Source organism: Neodiprion virginianus, chromosome 7 (assembly GCF_021901495.1).
Source record: "Neodiprion virginianus isolate iyNeoVirg1 chromosome 7, iyNeoVirg1.1, whole genome shotgun sequence".
Lineage (NCBI taxonomy): Eukaryota > Metazoa > Arthropoda > Insecta > Hymenoptera > Diprionidae > Neodiprion > Neodiprion virginianus.
The window spans coordinates 20,384,964-20,403,217 of NC_060883.1; the positions used below are offsets into that span (position 1 = coordinate 20,384,964).

Sequence of the window (18,254 nt, forward strand, 5' to 3'; positions counted from 1 at the left end):
TATATTCTCTCCCTCAACCTTCAACCCTCTCTTCTCCCTTCCTTCCTTCCTTCCTTCCTTCCTTCCTTCCTTCCTTACTTACTTACTTACTTACTTTCTTGTGTATTTGGCCTGCTTCTTTGTCTCTATCCATGCTCATGCTGTGGAATTTTTCTGTAGAATGCGAATATATGTATTTCGGAGAATGTTGAAAATGCAGATGAAAGTCTAGACGTTGATAAGTCAATGTAAATTGGTATCAGGTATGACAGTGCAGAAAACGAAAATACGTGTAGGATCGTTGGAATTTGAACTAGTCTATGTTTCGGCTTGTTTGATCCTACGAATGTGGGTGAGAAAAAAGTTGTTCCACTTTTGTTTTGTGACACACGTGTGAGCGTTTGAAAAAAAAACATGTTCTTAGTTTATCGGTTTCACTGTTGCTTGGGGAATTATTATTTCTGAGGACGCTGAATTCGAATCTGCCATCGGATTTTCAAAATTCAAAATGGCGGTGAAAATTTCGAAAAGTAATTGGACTTGGACTAAAAATTTTACGGTCAATGTTTATATCATTTTTTATACCGTGTTAGATATTTTTTCGTATTTAGGTGCTCGAATTTAAGTCAATTCGATGAAATTCACTCAAAATTCAAATTGGCAACTACCATAATTTATCCGCCATTCTGAATTTTGGAAATTTGATTTCAGATCCAAATTCAGCGATCTCAGAAACTTTGAGATACTTACTTTAGTTAGATTCGAAATTTTTTTTGAATTTGTAAAATCTAAATTTGAGAAACTCGGCGAGCTCAAAAACCATGATACTGAAATTATAGGATAAATCTGACATATTTTTTTTTTTTCGGAAACAAAAATGACACGAAAATATCATTTTTGCCACACTGCTAAGGAGTTAATCCTCATTGATTTTGACGATTCTGAATTTTGGCTTATCTTTACTTTACGAAATACTGTAGGAAACACATTTGAGCGTCTCTAGAAATTAGGCGTCCTGACAGCTAATCAACGATCCCAAAGATATTGAACAATATACAACAAAACTGTGTTCCCGAAATGGATAATTGACCAGTTTTGTCGTATAATTCAGCTTTCTCGATATATTTGCGTTGGAAAAGGAACTATCCTCATTTTTCGGTCTTACTATTCGCAAGTAACTACGAAACGCTCTGTACAACAATACAGTTGTCGGATGAATTTTCGCCTTCGCCCGTATGACCTTTCTTTTCATCTTTTTATACCGCACACAACACTCGACGCAGAAGCGTTGCGTCCCAGTTTTGTAAAAATTGACTAAAACCGTTGTAAAAAAAAGTTCTTCAAAGCACCGCGTCTGTTTATACGGCCGTCCTACAGTAGGTACAAGTATATGGAACCTTGGACGAGGAGATCACGACCTTATTCTCGCACGAGTCGCCTTAAAATTTGAAAAGGCTCAAAGCATCTTAGCGCGTCGGTGATTTTGCGTAACCGCAAGACTTAAACCCAAGACCGTGGAGCAAAGCGGCTCGATTTTGATACCGCAGAACCGACATCAGCACCACCACCACCACCACCGCCACCATCATCACCACCACCACTAACGTTGCCGGATGAACGCCTTTCCTTCCTCGGTACAAGGTTATAGAGAGAAGGACCCTCGGAGCTGAGGAGTTGGTCCCTTATAATTGACCATCTCGATGAGACCTCGAATTACGAGACACGCGAGGACGAGGTTCAGCCCGGGAAGTATGTAACAGATGATCGAAGGAAGTTACCGCTCGGCTGATCCTGCTTCGGGATATTTCAATCATCCGGACTCGGTAATCCCCTGCACTGTGATATATATATATATATATAACCTCCCTTCGATTAGCTGGTTACCAGAACGTTAGCGTAAATGAACCTACATCAGCTCATCCTCTCCAAGGTTTATAGCGCGTTGAATGGAAACATGGGAAACCCTGACTGCAATCGTCTCGAAACATCCACTCAACATGTCGTAGGAGGGATATCGATGTTTAGGTATTGAAAAATTCACGGTGTAGAGTAAAGAATTCGTAACATGGTCAAGGATATTTTCCGGTCATTTTTTGGATATTCGAGAACGTTAAAAATCAAATATTTGTAGGATACGTGAAAATTTCTTGAAGGATAGTTTACAGGATCACCGGACATCGTGATAATGTGGACGTTTCTTGGGACCTTTTTTCAATATGACGAGTATAGAGGGAATTTTGAAAATCAAACGTTTTCAAATATTTATTTTCATTGGCGAAAAAATCTGCATCGAATATTTGAACGATACCCGGCGGCCTCTCGTGCTTCGATCTATCGAACAGATGGCTTCGATCACGATTCTTTCCAGCTTCCGTTAATTAACCAAAGCGATGTTTCACAGTTGTACGTAAACGAAGACCTGCGGTTCTTGATGTCGAAACATGAGTTTTTTTTTTTTTTTTTTTTCTTTTTAACCTCCCTTTTCCCGGATTGAAATCATTCCGCAAAATTTCGCACTCGGTCTGCAGCGTGGAAGAGGCAGAGGGTGTTGCGGAGAGGTGGAAAGCTTCCGGCTGGTGAAGCGGTACAACCAATAATAGAAATATCGAAGTGTATAACGGAAGGAATTTTCGCTGCAGCGGGGAACGAATTCGAAACTGTTCCACACGGCTGACATGGACAGAAGCAGCACGCGGAAATGGCCCTGGTGGACAATATATTACAGCTGGTTTGGTGTCCCTGCAAAGATGAGAGGGGAATATTAAAATTGCAAGACGATGGTGCCGTTCGAGTGCCGCTTTCAGGGGTTGGGGTGTGCAGGACGCTGCTGCTGGTGCTGCAGCTGCTGTTGCTGTTGGGGGGGGGGGGGGGGGGGGGGGGGGTGAATTTATGGGGAGACACTCGAGGTGATACTTTCTCTGTACGCGTGTCGTACATTTATAATTTCCCGGGGGTACGTTCACGGGAAAAGAAAGACTCTGCCACGAAGAGATGAAGGGATGCAGGCAGGGGAAGGCGAGCTGTGGAGGAAAAGACGAGAGTGTGTATGAATTACCAAACGTACGTGGATACATTTGGAGGATCGAAGGGATAAAAAGATGCAAAAATTACCCGACTCAAGTTTTCGAAAGTTTTTAAGTTTAGGGCTGTTTTGTACAGTTGAAGGGTTGTTTAATGGGTTGTAATCCAGTTAGGAGACCGAAATGAAGCGATTTTTCATAAAGAGATATTTTAATTTGGTATAATAAAGATTTTTATACGTATTGTGGTAACGTTGAACGTCGTTTTGATATTTTTTATTTGGAAAAATAATGATTTTTAAAGCTGCTTTGTGGCCGATCTCCGGGAGCACATTTAAAAGATAAAAAGGCCTCTCGCGGTGAGTTATAAGATGTTTCTGGGCTGAATCGTCGGAAATAAGCAAGATATTTGTTTTTAACAAAACTGCGAAGAAAAAAATTTCGATTGTCCATAAAAATTTTCGCCCAATTTGATTATAAAATGGAAAATATCTGACGGTGAGAAAAAAAACTTTGATCAGGGACTGAAAAATATATTCGTAAAGCTTGTGTGAAAATTTGTGAATGATTGGTTCACATATTTTCGAGAAATCTTGCTCACCGAATTTGAAAACATAGTTTTGAGAAAAACGCGTTCAAAGTTTCAAAAACATTTTCAAACGCTCCGGGGGGCGTCTTTGCAAATGCGAGCGTAACTCGGAGAATATTTGTCGGATCGACGTGAAATTTTTTCTGTATATACTCGAATATTAGCACATTACGAAAATGAAATTGAAAAGAAAGAAAATGGATTTTTGCAGAAATTCAGACTCGGTGTATAACCCCTTGAGATTCGAAGCCAGGGTTTCGATAATCGCGATTGGAGTAGAAGGGGAACGGGTGAATCGATCGTTTTTGGTGATTGAATTTTTTTCCTCTTCTCCTCTTCTCAGCTCTTTTTCCCATCACCCTTGCTTAATCCAACGGTTCTTTCCCCCCTTTTTCCCCACTTATCCTCTCTTAATTCGCGTTCGCTTATTAGTCTGTTCGATGTGGAAGCCGACGCCGGACGGGTAGAGGTAGAAACTGTACGTATACATTTATGTATGTATATGTATGTACATATAATGGTATATAAGTATATTACATACATGTATTCGTGACGAGAGAATAAATGGCCGCGAAATTAAGCCGTCGAAGTTTTCGTTAGTATTACGAAAGGCGAGAGGAATCGAGGAACGGGGGGAAAAAGGAAATGATAATAAAGGAAAAATTGACGAAGGGATCGGAAGACCTCGTCGTATTTCATCCTCGTCGAGTTCAATGCTTTATATTAGGTAGAGGGTACAGGTACATACATTTACGCCCTTGATTTGCCTGTTATTATACTTTATCAGCTTTTTGCTCCTTGGAGCGGTAATTTTGTCGAGTTTGGCTTACATGCCCGGGTATAACTCTATATAATCCGTTCGTATACATGTGTACGTATATACATCTATAAAGACGGAATTGTTTCTATTAGGGTAAATTGGGGCCATCAAATCCTTGTTTATCAATCTTACACCTCAATTTAGTCGTTGGGTAGCCTGCACTTTATTGTACATAGGAACCAATTTTCACCCTGACTGCGCACGCCTATGTACAGAACGTTTCCTCAAACAAACGCCTCGGTGTCTTGGGTTGCCTATCATTCAGGGGAACGAATATCGGTAAAGCAGACGTACCGAGTCCTCCGTTATCACTTGATTCAAGGCGTATGATCATTTTAACGTGACTCTGGAATGCGATAGCTGAAACCCTTAGCACAGGTTATAAACAGCGAAACAACCGATGGGCCAATTTTACACAACATGACAACACGGGACAGTTACAGATCAGTCGCGAGGACTTTAAACGAGATAACTATCGATAACTCGGTACGTCTGTACTACCGATATTTTTTCTCCTCGGTGGTAGGCAACCAAACGTGATGTGGCCTTTACTTGGAAACGGGATGATGAAGAAAATTGGTATATAGGTATTATATTTGTAAGAGCTGAGAAAGAGAAGGTGATACAGAGAGAGAGAGAGAGAATTATATTATACGTACTTAGGAATTACGTCGAACTGGCTGATATTTTTATTTTCATTACTCAGGCACATAAACACTAAACAGTTACGTTTTATTGATTCGAAACTACGCGGCAATTCAGCGCCCCAGCCTTTCGCTGGGTTGGAGGGAAACTGGATTGCCAGAGTAGCGAGTGTAGCTACACACACACACACGCACACATAGATATAAATATATATATATATATATATATATATATATAAAAGAGATGCGGCAATCAACCGGCTGAAAACTGCAAAGGAAGCTTTTTCCATTCGGTGTATTTGTTTATTTTACCGCCCTTCCGCCCCGACGAGGTCAGATATAAATAAATATACACCAATATGTGTATATTGCGTTAAAAAGTACGTACCTACTACTGTATTGGTAGGTGGGAAGGAAATATATCCGTGATATTATTTGCTCTTAAAGGAAGAAAGAATCTGACGGAATGTCTTAATTGACAGACTTAATGTCGTGCATTTTATTATACACGTCAAGCGTTGCAATTATTTTTTTTTCAAAGTAAAGTATAAGTATTGACCGTAAATAACGTGTGTTTATTACAAGTGTATTTCTGAATACCGGACATACAAGAATTCGGGAATTAATGCTGTAATGTCGGGAGGTTTATTTACGCAGCTGAAAATATCCAAATGTTTGGAAATTTACAATATTTCGTCAACAAATGTCAGTCGCTCGTTTTTGTAATTTTATATATATATATATATATATATATATATAATATATGTTATACGTATATTCGATTTATTGTTGCGTTGAAAAAAAAAAAATACTATAAAAAACTGACAATCGCTGAAAAATGTAACACGGTCCGTACTTTGTTTTAATCGAATTGGATATTCCACCTCTCCGAATATTGATGAGGAAAAAAAAAAAATAAAAAATAAAACAAACAATACACACCGATCGGGTTTCCATTTCCGATAATTTCCTGTTGCCGACTGCAATAACCGATTTAAAATCGCTGCGGTAATTTGTTCCTGATAAATGAACGGCGTAATACAACGCGTCATATCTTTCACATATTTTTCAATTAGCGGAAATGACATAGCGAGGGGGGAATAAGAAAAAATAGGAACGCGAAGGGGATGAAAGAGGGTGCAGAAAAAGTCGGCTGTTATCGCAGATGTAGGCATCAATCGTTTATATTAATACCGTATATACATACATGTATGTGCGTATATATATATATGTGTGTGTGTGTGTATATATATACATATATGTATATGTATATAATGCAGCAGGGCGAATTCAAGTGCGAAAGGGGAAAAAGGGCGGAGAGACGAAGAAATAGGGAGAGAGTTTTTTTCGTGGGCCATTGAGACCGGAAGTAGCTGCTGTTGCGAGGCGTAATATTCATACATACATTTTTTCCCTGCCTTCATTTTTCCCTATCTCTCTCTCTCTCTCTCTCTCTCTCTTTCTCTCCCTCTCTGTCTTTCGTCCGTCCTGTTTATTTATTTGTTTTTTTCTTTCATTTGTCTTTATTTTTTTATTTCTTTTTTTTTCACGTCGTTGACTCGCTTCTATCCTCCACTTTTGCCCGACGGAAAAAAAAAAAAAAGAACAACGACGGTTTACCGTCCTTTGTATCGCTTTCCTTTTCATCCCCTTATCTAACAGTGTATCTTTTTCTTCTTCTTCTTCTATTTGTTTTTTTTTTTCACATCTTCCACCCCCTTCTTCTCGTACATCTATTTCTTTTTACCAAGAACGTCCGCGGTGCTTCGCTTTTTCAACTTTCGAGTTGTTTCTACTATTCTCTCGCCCGCAGAAGAGAAATGAAAAAAAAAAAAAAAATTAAAAAATTTTTAGGGAGGGGGGGGCGGGGGAAGCACAAAGAGACAAACACTCGCAACGACGACAATCTTCTTCTCTCCGCGCAATCTTCTCCCTTGGCGCTGATAAAAATCTATCTCTCCGACGCGAAACAACGCTTCGTTGTACCTTAACACACACACGCGCACAAATTTGGATTGTCGAAAGGCTACGTAAATATATATTTGTACATAATATAACGTAATACAGGTATGGATATATCGTACGCATGTATCGCGACGCGTGGTACACGGTATAATAAATTATCGTGACACCATCGATTGAAAAGTTTTCCCCGTCTTTTATCGCTTCTGTTGTTGGGTATTTCGTTTTTTTTTTTTTTTCTTTGTTTTATTATTTTTTGTTTTCTCTCTCTCTCTCTCTCTCTCTCTCTCTCTCTGCCTTTCTTCCATTCTTTCGATACTTTCGTCCTTTTTTTTCCCCCTTGTTTCTCTTTTCCTCGCTCGGAAGTATTTGAATTTTTCACTCCACTACAGCTTGTCTTTGAATTTTTTTTTTTTTTTCCCCCCCTACTTTTCCTTTTCCTCTCCCGTTGTCTGGTCATTTTTTTTTCTTCTATTTTTCCACTTCTTTTCTTTCCTCATTTTTGTTTCGTATAAAGTATACGCATGTGCATCTAAACCTATTGTATTTTACTCGTATATACACTCACATATATATATATATATATATACATATATATTCAACGAGGCTAACGGAAATCGATCGATCAATTCAATGAAGCCAATTTTCTTTAACACATTATGCTTGTCATAATATTCATCAATTATCTTTCGGGACTAATATCGATTATTACGTCACTCGCGTGTAATATTATACATTATATACATATACATATAGGATCAGGATTGATATGCAAATACATATTTTCTCACTTCAATAATTTTCATTCGTCGTTTGGTTTTTTTTTTTTTTTTTTTTTTTTTTTTTTTTTTTTTTACATAAAGTATGATGTTTGGTGCAAAAAAATGCAGTTTCTATTCTTCACATCTTGGTCTATATTATACGTACGTATGTTGTAATTTTTAACGTGCAGACATATATTATCCTGGCCCTAATTTACGAATTACGAAATAATTGTGAGACACAGGCACTCGGAAATCACCGTTTGCTCACTCACCTGGCATTCGTAGGTGCCGTTGTCCCGTTTTTGTACGTATTTTATCTGCAGCGTCCAATCGTCGGAACCCTCGGGATGCAACACTTGGAAACGTTCGTCGTTTGTGTAAGTGAACATAGAGCTGGTCAATATGTGCCAGTCTCGTCGGCGGATCCACGATATCTGTAAATATTTGTCACGATTAATTAATATATTTCTTTAATATTGATTCGAACTTCCTCACACCGTAAAAAAACGAGCTTTTACGATACGAAAGCTGTGGAGTGATTGTCACGAGGTTATTTCATTCCAATTCCCGGCTTTCAAGCTTTGCACACACACACGCACACACACACACACAAGCCCCGCAAGTTTATTAATTCACTTGATTCCGATCTCCCACGGAATTAAACTCACCGATTCCACGGATATCATTCCCCGTGGGGCTTTTCGTCCGTTTTATATATATATATATATATATTGAATGTACGTGTATGTATATATACACGATATTCCCTTCTCAGCATCACCGTTCTAGCTAACCCAAATTTCATACCGTAAAATGCTGATTGTAGATAAATTTACATTACTGACTTTGAGTAAATTAGATTTCACTTAATTTCATACAATCCTAAAGCTGTGAGATAACGATCCCATCCCAAACATGTGCCGTTGCAATAACGTCTGCACTTGTAATTTCAATTTTATCAAAATTTCATGAAATTCGGACACGGTTTTTTCTTGTTTTTGTTTTTTTTTTCTTTTGTTCTTCTTCGTCGATTAAAAGCTCAGCCGTATTGGTACGTATATTAGTTTGACCGGTTCCGATTAGATTGACGTGTTTGTTGAAAAATAAGAGGACAAAGATTCGTCGTAATGAAGAAAAAAAAAAAAAAAAAAAAAACTTCAATTTTTCTAATATTAAAAAAATTTATGTCGGCATGTATTTCAACAAACACATTATTTTGATCAGAAACGATCAAACTTTAGTATGCGTACCGATACAGTTACGTTTTTAATCAATGAAGGAGAAAAAAAAAAAAAAAAAATTTCACCAAGTTTGGTTAATTGTTTTATTGTAACGGGTAAGAGAAATTTCATCTACGTATTTCAGTATCTCTACAACGATAAATCTGTTAAACTTTTGATTTGTTTTCCTTTTCTTTTTTTTTTTATTTATTCTTCTTCATTAAATTATATATATATATATACATATATATATTTTGTTTATCAAATTTTGGCTCCTATGTCTCCTCCCTCTGTTTCGCATTTATGCACATACACGTTTATTTTCGTACACAATCTGTGTAGGTATACATATTCACGTTACGTATAACGTACAAGAATGAACCGCGTCGTCCTGCTGCAGGATATTTACTATTTGGCAAGAGAAATAGGGATTTTTATGCTGAAATTTATTGCCGGCAAGCGGGACGAACGACGGTTTTCGTTTCAAATGGTTTCTTCTCTTCGTGTTGGATGTTTATTTTCTATGCTCACGTGTGTCACGTATGCGTATGTGTGTATGCATAATTAATGCATGTGAGAAGCGTGAATTTTTCGTTGGTACATATTCAGATTTTTACTTATTCTTTTATTTATTTGTTTATTTTATTTATTTATTTATTTTTTTTTTTTTGTTTTCTCTACGCCTCTTCTCCACCACATACATACGTACATATTTTCCTCAAACCGCAATAGCAGCATCAATTTCATTTAAAACCAACGAAAATATTATTTATTCTGTTACATGTTGCGTGAAAGTTGCCTTTCGTTTTTTTTTTTTTTTTTTTTTGTTTTTTGTTTTTGATTTTTGATTTTTACCCAATATTGTAATTTTGAGATGATATATTACTGTTGTTATTACTATTATACCGATTCAAATTTAATTCAATTGACTTTACAAGTGATATTGTTAGAAGCCCGGTTTTATAATCGTGATATATAACAACTGAAATTTCATTCGCACTCGACTATTCGTATGGAAAGAATAAGAAAAATAAAAAAAAAAACTGGAAATCGTTTCGGGCAATGTGTAATATCTTCCGGGAGTGTTTGCCCTGCACTAGCAGTGAAGAAATATGAGAAATGACGTGTGCAATTCAAGAAGTAAAAGGAGAATGAAAAACGGTTTAAAGATATGAAGCAAAAAGTTACAGGGAAAAGAAATTGTAGAGCCTAATGTAATTATATTATACGGGACGTGGTTGAAATTTTGAATTTGAAAAGGTCCGAAAGGACAAAATGTCGAAAAGTGCGAAAATGAGAATATTTTTAAATTTGAAACATCGGAATTTATTGGCTTGGTGAAATTTCACCAATAATTTGATCTTTCTTTGTTTTGGATTTTCGATATTTTTACATCCGGAATCCTAGATTCGGAACTTGACTTTTCGGAACTTTGCTCCATCGTATCACGAATTTTCGAAATCTTGCACGTCGGAACTTTAAGCCGTCGTCTTTCCGACTATTCGAAACTTTGTTGTTTCTACAAAGTTTGATTTCCTTACTCGAAGTTTCGCGACGAAATAATTGAGAATTAGGCGTTTTCGGAAGTTTTAAAATTCTCAACTTGGAAACCCGCTATATGTTACACCTATACTCAAGTATAAATATCGACGATATCTATTCATTAAATTACGATTATAAATGTAAAAACGTTGCGATTAAGAAACAAACCTCAGCTCCGGAAACCGTACGTTCAGCAAGATTTCTGACCTTGCAGTGAAGAAAGGCGTTTCCACCAAGCTGAACGGTCACGTTTGATATCGTGTTGTTGTCGTTGGCGTCGTTGACCCTTTGCAACTCGTCCAAATTACTGTACCACAATGCTCTCCATTCCGGCGCCATGCTGTACGGTACTCGACGACCTGCGAAACACGCAAGAGCGAGAAATAAACAAATGAACAACGACTAGAAAAATTGAGTAAAACATGGAAAACTAATTTTCATTTTCTACCTAGAACTATATTTTGTCGATTGTGATAAAAAAAATGAAAATAGTTGCAGACTGAGCGGTAATCGGAATTGAAAATTTCTCTCACTGCACGATAACGCGGATCGAAGAGGGTGCAACGTCAGGGGTATATTTTGAGGGTGGTTCAACCCTCTCGCCATTCGACCGACTGTGTGGGACTAATTGGCACGGCATGGTGCCGCTCGTTCCCGCGTAATAATTAGGCAATTATAGGTGGGGCGCAGGGCAGGTGGATGATATTCGCGATTGGCAAAGTTGAGGATTCCTAACGAGCGTGAATAATAAACAACGGCGACGACTGGGCTTGAAAATGCTGTTTTCCTTTTCGTTCTACTTTTCTAACTATCGTTCTTTCCCTCATTCGAGCGTATATATTACATATCGGTATTTGGTTTTAAAAGTTTTTCATCCTTGAGTCTTCGGCTGTTGTGGGATACGTGTGTATATACATATATATATATGTATATATGTATATATATATTTTTTTTTGTTTTCGCCAAAAGTGTGAGATGAAATTTATTACTCTTTTATGCGAGAGGAGGAGGCCTCTTTATCCCTGACTCCCTGGCAACCCTGCAAAGCCATTTTATTAGGCATTCATGTATATTTGAATCAAACTTTACACAAAGGAGACGCGTCGGTTGAATATTAAAAAAATTTTATACCTTCGTCTGCGTGTTCGTGCAATATACAAAAATTTGGATAACGGAAACGTAAGAGAAGAGAGAGAGAGAGAGAGAAAAAAAAAACAAGAAAAGATTGAACACGAAAAGCAATAAGGCTTGCGTATATATATATGTATTGATATAATCTATGTATGTATTTACAATGAAAATTTATTATACCAGACGACTTTATCGTTTTTATATCTTTCTCTTTGAAAGGTTATAAACAATCGTTTTTTTTTTTTTTTTGTTTTCCTTTTCAACATCGTGGAGGCAACATTCATTTACATATTTTTCTTATTTATATATATTTATGTACACACACACACACACACGCACACAGACAGATTCTTTTTCATCCAATTCCCCTTTACTTTCACCCCAATACTTGAGTTTCTTCTCAGCTCGGCCTTTGCTATATTATACACTCTTTATAAATAATTGATAATTATGCTAATGCACGAAACGCTTCTACAGAATGACGGTTTTTGTGTTCCGCATCTTTCATCCTTTATTCTCTGTTTCGTTTTCTCGTTTGTTTTGCATTCAATGAATTATGTAAAGAATTGCAATATACTTTTGGCAATAATTTTCCATGCGGTTGGATAATTTTGACGCATTCTTTCGTATCCCAAATTGCACGGCAAATAAGATCGTTAAATTCGCATAGGTATTTTTGTAAGGGTGAGAAATTTTTTTGAATAAATTCATTTTATTTCGCAGATCGCAGAATGTGTGGGAAAATATTTGAGAGCGCGTAGTCGGATTAATTGTAAGAAACGTTTCTCCTCGATTCGTGCGTTTTGCGCCCGCGTATCTTTGAAGCGAAAAGGAGCAGCTCGGGACATTGTTCGCTGGTCTTTGAACTCGGAATTACACAGTGGTAAAGGGTGACGATAAATTGGCCCCGGTGTGAACGAGGATGTTACAGTTTGAGAGAATATTACAAAACCCACTTGGCGTGTCGGGGTGGATATAATGGAGGAGGGAACGCACGTCGCCTATCACTGCAGGTGGTGAAAGACCCGCTCACTTGACTACACTTAACGATCCGAGCAGCTTTCTCTCCTATTTGACAAATGGCTTCTACTCTCTTAAGTTTGCCGCTTGAAACGAGGAGACGAAACCATTTCACGGTACGATAATATCACCTATTGGCTATTATCTAGTTATTGTCAACCGGATAGGGTGGTCCCCGAAAAGTTCACTTTTGAATTTTAGGAGGGAAAGAGAGAGAGAGAGAGAGATGAGCAGGCACCGTGTATAACTCGTTTGTATAAATCACAATATCAATAGTCAAAAGAAAGTCAGAGAGTACGAGATATCTTACACGTATTTTTAACAAGCGAGATATTGAATTTCAACATCTCTTCTTCTTCTTCTTCGTCTTTTTCTTTTTCATTATATACTATGTAAAATTTCGTCACACTCGAACAAATTTTATTATAATTGTATTACACGCACAGCACACGTATACGATTTGAGTTATATGTATGTTTATATACACATTGGGTATTAAAAGTGTACAAATACTAGGGTGGTCCTTGAAAAGGTGATTTTTTAATCTCTATTCGGTTCCACATAATTCAAAAATAATTCCCCAATTCTTTCAGATTTTTATCTCAATTCTAGCCTGTGCTACAAAGAGGGTGGATTCGACTCAACCCTTTCAGGGACATGTCAAATCTATCGAACGGATTTAGATGAAATTTGGTTATCGACGGATTTCTCGGGTCGCTGAGTACGGATCTGAACTCGATATTTGAAAATTCAAAATGGCGGGTCCAATATGGTGGAACGAAATCCAAAAAGTTATTTGATTCCGATAAAACTAGGTATTCGGGGGTCTTCGAGGTCGCTGATAACGAATCTGAACTCGAAATTACAAAATTGAAAATGGTGGATCCGATATGGCGATATCAAGTGACTTTTTCGGTTTTGGTCCACCATATTGGATCCGCCGCTTTGAATTTTGAAATTTTGAGTACAGATTCGTAGTCAGCGACCCGCAAAACTCCGTTACGCCAAATTTCATCTAAATCCGTTTGGTAGATTTGATGCACCCCTGAAAAGGGTTGAATGGGGAAATCCACTCTGTTTGGGGCACGGGTTAGAGTTGTGATAAAAATCTGAAAAAATTGGGGAATCATTTTTAAATCGCGTGGAGTTAATTTGGGAGGCGAGCCGGTCCAAATTAAAAATGGACATTCTTAAGGACAACCCTAGGGAACCCGTATCGAGCAATAATACTATTGCTTGACGATATCCTGATAATTATACCCTTTCAATCACTCTCGTCTCTATTGTCAGACTTGATCATCCGCGTGAATGAATTCTTTTCCCCCTGTCATTCTCTCAAATTACTTCAGTTAAACCCGAGCCTCAATAACTGGGAAAAGTTACTCCAGTTATGGTCAGGGGAAGAAGTGATGTTACAGTTGGGAACACGGATGAACGAAACTGGCGAACAACAACCGGGACTTTGCATAATGTATATAAGGGTTCATAATTGCTTAGCTGTAGGCTTATATTCTCGGCTGAGTGACTTCGCGCTGAGAAACTAACACCGGCTCATGGATTAACAAGTAATTAAGAAAGGACTCCGTAACGGTTGATGCTCTCTTTAACGGGTAACTCGAAGAAGAAGAATTTTCAGAGTAAACTAGGAGTGGGGGAGGTTGGAGAACGACGCTTTGTGTCAAACTGGTTCCCTTCCTTCCTTCCTTCCTTCCGGGCTTCGAGTCGCGTGAACAAAGTTTTTTGTCAAAATTTTTGAGCGAATATTTACCAAGTGACGAAACGCGTATTTTTCTTTTCTTTTTTTTTTTTTTCTTTTTTTTATTCGACCATAGCTGAAAGTGATTTGAAGAGAATTCACCCTGCTTGAATTATACGATCAACCCCGACGCGACAGCATGATTTTCTCTCTTATTCAACCTGGACCCTGGACCGTAGGGTTATTTTTTACGCGCAATAAAACGAGTCGTTTCAACTCGACCCACTCAACTTTTGACCATCGTTTTACCCCGATGGTCCATGACCGGAAAGAAAAACTTGAAAGCCTTATTGGTCCGGTTCTAATTAACTCCGCGGGAACTTGCCGCCGGTTTAATACGTACTTCCGGTCAGTATGTATACACGCACGTCCTCTGCCAACGCGCACGCGGATGTCGGTGTAGGTACGAGTAGGGATGTAGGTTACGTTGCCAGCGTAGGTAGGGAAGGGGGGGGGGGTGGTAGAAAAATAAACGTTGTATAAGGGGACGGATCCTCCTACTTAGATTGGATCATAAATTTTAGAGCAATTCGATAAGTCTCGACCTCTTTGATTAAGTTAAAAGTTTTCGTAGAAACGGGAGCGAATCGTATCTTGATACGAGGGAACAACTTAATTAAGTTCAACGTATGTATATATATATATATATATATATATATATATATATATGTGTGTGTGTGTGTGTGTAACATCGCGTTCGATGGTTCATCCTGCAGGACGAAAATTGTTCCCCTTATATTACCTCCACCTACCTACCTTTGAGCCCCGAAACCCTTAGCGATTCGACCTCGTTAGCCGCGGCATCCGGCCACCAAAACTCGGTTATCCCGTCGTACGTACGTACATCCATCCATGCATACATACATACATACACACAAAACCATGTAATACGTGCCTACCTATTTATTTGTATATACCTAACTTGTTCATTAATACGTAGGCGAACGTACGCGGAGGTGTGCAAGTAATAAACAACGGGATAAAAAAACCGACGCGGGCTTGATTCGCAATGGCAAAATTATCAATCGAGATTACAAATTGACGTTAACGGTTGACCATGAAATTTGTTCAATTTCAACAATGATTTCTTGCTACATTTTTACGACCCCTGAAAAAGCTTCGGAAAAAGAATTTTTTTTCTTTTTTCTTATCCTACGACTTTTTAAACCCATTTTAAAAATATCCAAATTGATTTTTATGAAACGAGAGGGGGGAAAAAAAAATAAACAGTCATTTTGTTTCCGAAATGTAACACTTTCACCCAAGTTTCGGAGCGAAACCTCGTTTTTTTTTTTTTTTTTCTCATTTTTCAAAGTAATTTTTTCTATTTTTTTTTTTCTGAATCTTTTTTGTTTTTCTAGTCTCGTACGCGTTAAACATTTATTATTACATTTTTTTTAATAAAAATCTTGAGTACGTTTTAAAAGCGGAGCAAGCGATAAAAAAAAAAAAAATCACTTCTCAAATTGGAGATGCGGTATGTGTTACGATAGATTTTTAACGGGTGTGAAGATGGGAAAAAAAAAAAATGAACTCCACTCCCACTCTGAATATTCGTGACAATTTTTCATTTTGGAAACCAAACGTTCTTTCTCTTGTTTCACAAAAATCAATTTGGGCGTTTTTGAGACGGGTATGAAAAAATCACAGGTTAAAGACGAGTGATTAATAAAAAAAAAAAAAAAATGGTGAAAATATTTTACGGAAGTTTTCTCAACGGTCGTACTAAAGTAGGAAAAATCCTTGGTGAAATTGAAAAATGTCATGGACAACAGTTTACCGAGCTGGCGTGGAATTCCATATATATATATATATGTATATACATATATATGTATATACACACACGTGGCGGTTGTGTGTGGAGTTGTAAAGAATCGCAGGCCAATCTCTTTTCTCTACGGGATTCTTCGGCATTGAAACTTTCTCTTCTCATTCTTCTCTCTCGCTCTATATTTCTTCTCATTCATTATCATTTCTATTATACGTTTTCTAATCCAATCTTCGAAGTGATTCGGCAGTTTAGATCAATACATGTATGCGTTTCACGCGGTATTTATATATCTATGTGCTCGCATACCGGATGCACAAATCTCCCCGTAACTGCACGCGTCAAATCAGCTTCTAGCTCTGTATTGTTCTTACTGCGTATGCACGAAACTTCGGTCGGGCAAATAGTTGAGTCGATATGGACCGGGTGCATGTATTCTCCCCGCTGACAGAAAACGTTGATAACGTTGACGGATGCGAACGGTGTGAAACGAGATTGGTATTCGATGTCACTTGACCGGGTTCCAATTATTCAATACACGCCACGCGGGAAAAAAAAAGAAAAATAAATAAACGAAAAAAAAAAAATTAATAAAATAAAATAAAACGAAAAATATAAATACCAACAACCTCAATTTCTCCACCGATGGAAATTAGTCTCCGATGCTTGTTATACTCGGGTTCGATTGTTTGCACGCACAAATTTCAATGGATTGTTCTCCACTGATACAAAATTTTTAACATGTTTGAATACGTGATTTACGATACATAGAATCTGGTTTGATAAAATTTTAGGTGATTAGAAATGATGTTACATTTTATGTATGTATGTATATTCTTGGATCCTTGACAAATATTCGTTGAATTTTGTACGCTACAGTTGCGAGCTTTTTTTTTATTTGTGAAGGAGGTTGTCGATTGTTTAGAATTGTGAGATGACTACATTTTTTTTTTTTACGTTATGTAAGAAATCGGTTGAGAGTGTTTCGCTAATCTTGATTCTATAGCCAATCAGGTTTTCATTACAGTAAGTATCCATTTGTTCGTTTGTATCAACGTTGCGTCGAAATTCTTTTTTTTTCTTACCAACGTTACGGTCGTCGAGCTTTTCTCGGAAGCAAAATTACGTTTTATTAATACAGTAGTGGTAATTGCAAGTGGTTTTGCGCGTACGATATTTATTTCACCCTGTGCTGCGTGGCCACGCGGAATACAATGTTACGTGTTGTAAAAAATATACTCGGTCGAGATGCGAAAAGGAAGAAAAATAAGTGGGTGTGGCGAAAACGAAGACAAAGAGATTAGCGGGAAATCGGCTACCGGAACCGGAATACTCCGTACGTGACCAAACTTCAATTGGCTACCGCGCTTCTGGTTCCTGGTGGAGTTCCTTCCACCTCTTGTGGCCAACCGAAGAGCCCGAGGGATCCGCCGGTGCTTGCAGACGCCGAGACACTCGAGAATCCGAACAGCCGCGACCTCTCGAGTCTTTGCCGGTCTTTCGGAGACAACGATACACTGCTTATATATACATACGTATTTCACCCCTCTTTTGTTTCCACGGGGACAATGCGGAGCTCTCTTGATGACGGTGGTGGTGGTGGTTGTCCGAGGTGAACAACTTCTTCGCTCTTTCCACGAAGCCGCGCGGATGTGGAGAAAAGTTCGTCTTCATCCGGAGGAGAACGTTCGACGACACAAGAAGGTGAAGCGGAAAATGGAACGAAAAGTCTGCAGAGGAAAGGATCGTCGAGGAGGAACTTGAGGCTGATCCTTTATGCTTGGATCCGAGGATCTTGTACTTCGACTTGTTTCTTGTCTTGAAATATCGTTCGCAAGACGCGATGCGGAACATTTAATACGAAGTTTCAGTTGGTTTTGACGAAACGTTGATTGTATTTGCATGGAACGATGCTACGTAGCGGATTGCTTCTTCTTTGGGTTTCGATGGTTTATGAGCGATTGGATCCAACGAAGTCGTGAATATCAGGGTAATATAGAAAAAATTACTTTTTCCCGTGTTCGTGTCACTTATTTTTA

General features: G+C 38.1%; 1 protein-coding gene across 2 annotated transcripts in view; it reads right to left on the reverse strand.

Moving 5' to 3' along the window:
• The window catches only part of LOC124308797 (hemicentin-2-like), a 159,477-nt gene that overhangs the window by 40,073 nt on the left and 101,150 nt on the right, over positions 1–18,254 (reverse strand). For both annotated transcript variants that reach the window (XM_046771888.1, XM_046771889.1), the window contains exons 3-4: positions 10,709–10,899; positions 8,051–8,212 (exon numbers count right to left, since the gene is read on the reverse strand). In XM_046771888.1, coding sequence (XP_046627844.1) covers positions 8,051–8,212; positions 10,709–10,899 — 353 coding nt within the window. The remainder of the gene's footprint in view (positions 1–8,050; positions 8,213–10,708; positions 10,900–18,254) is intronic.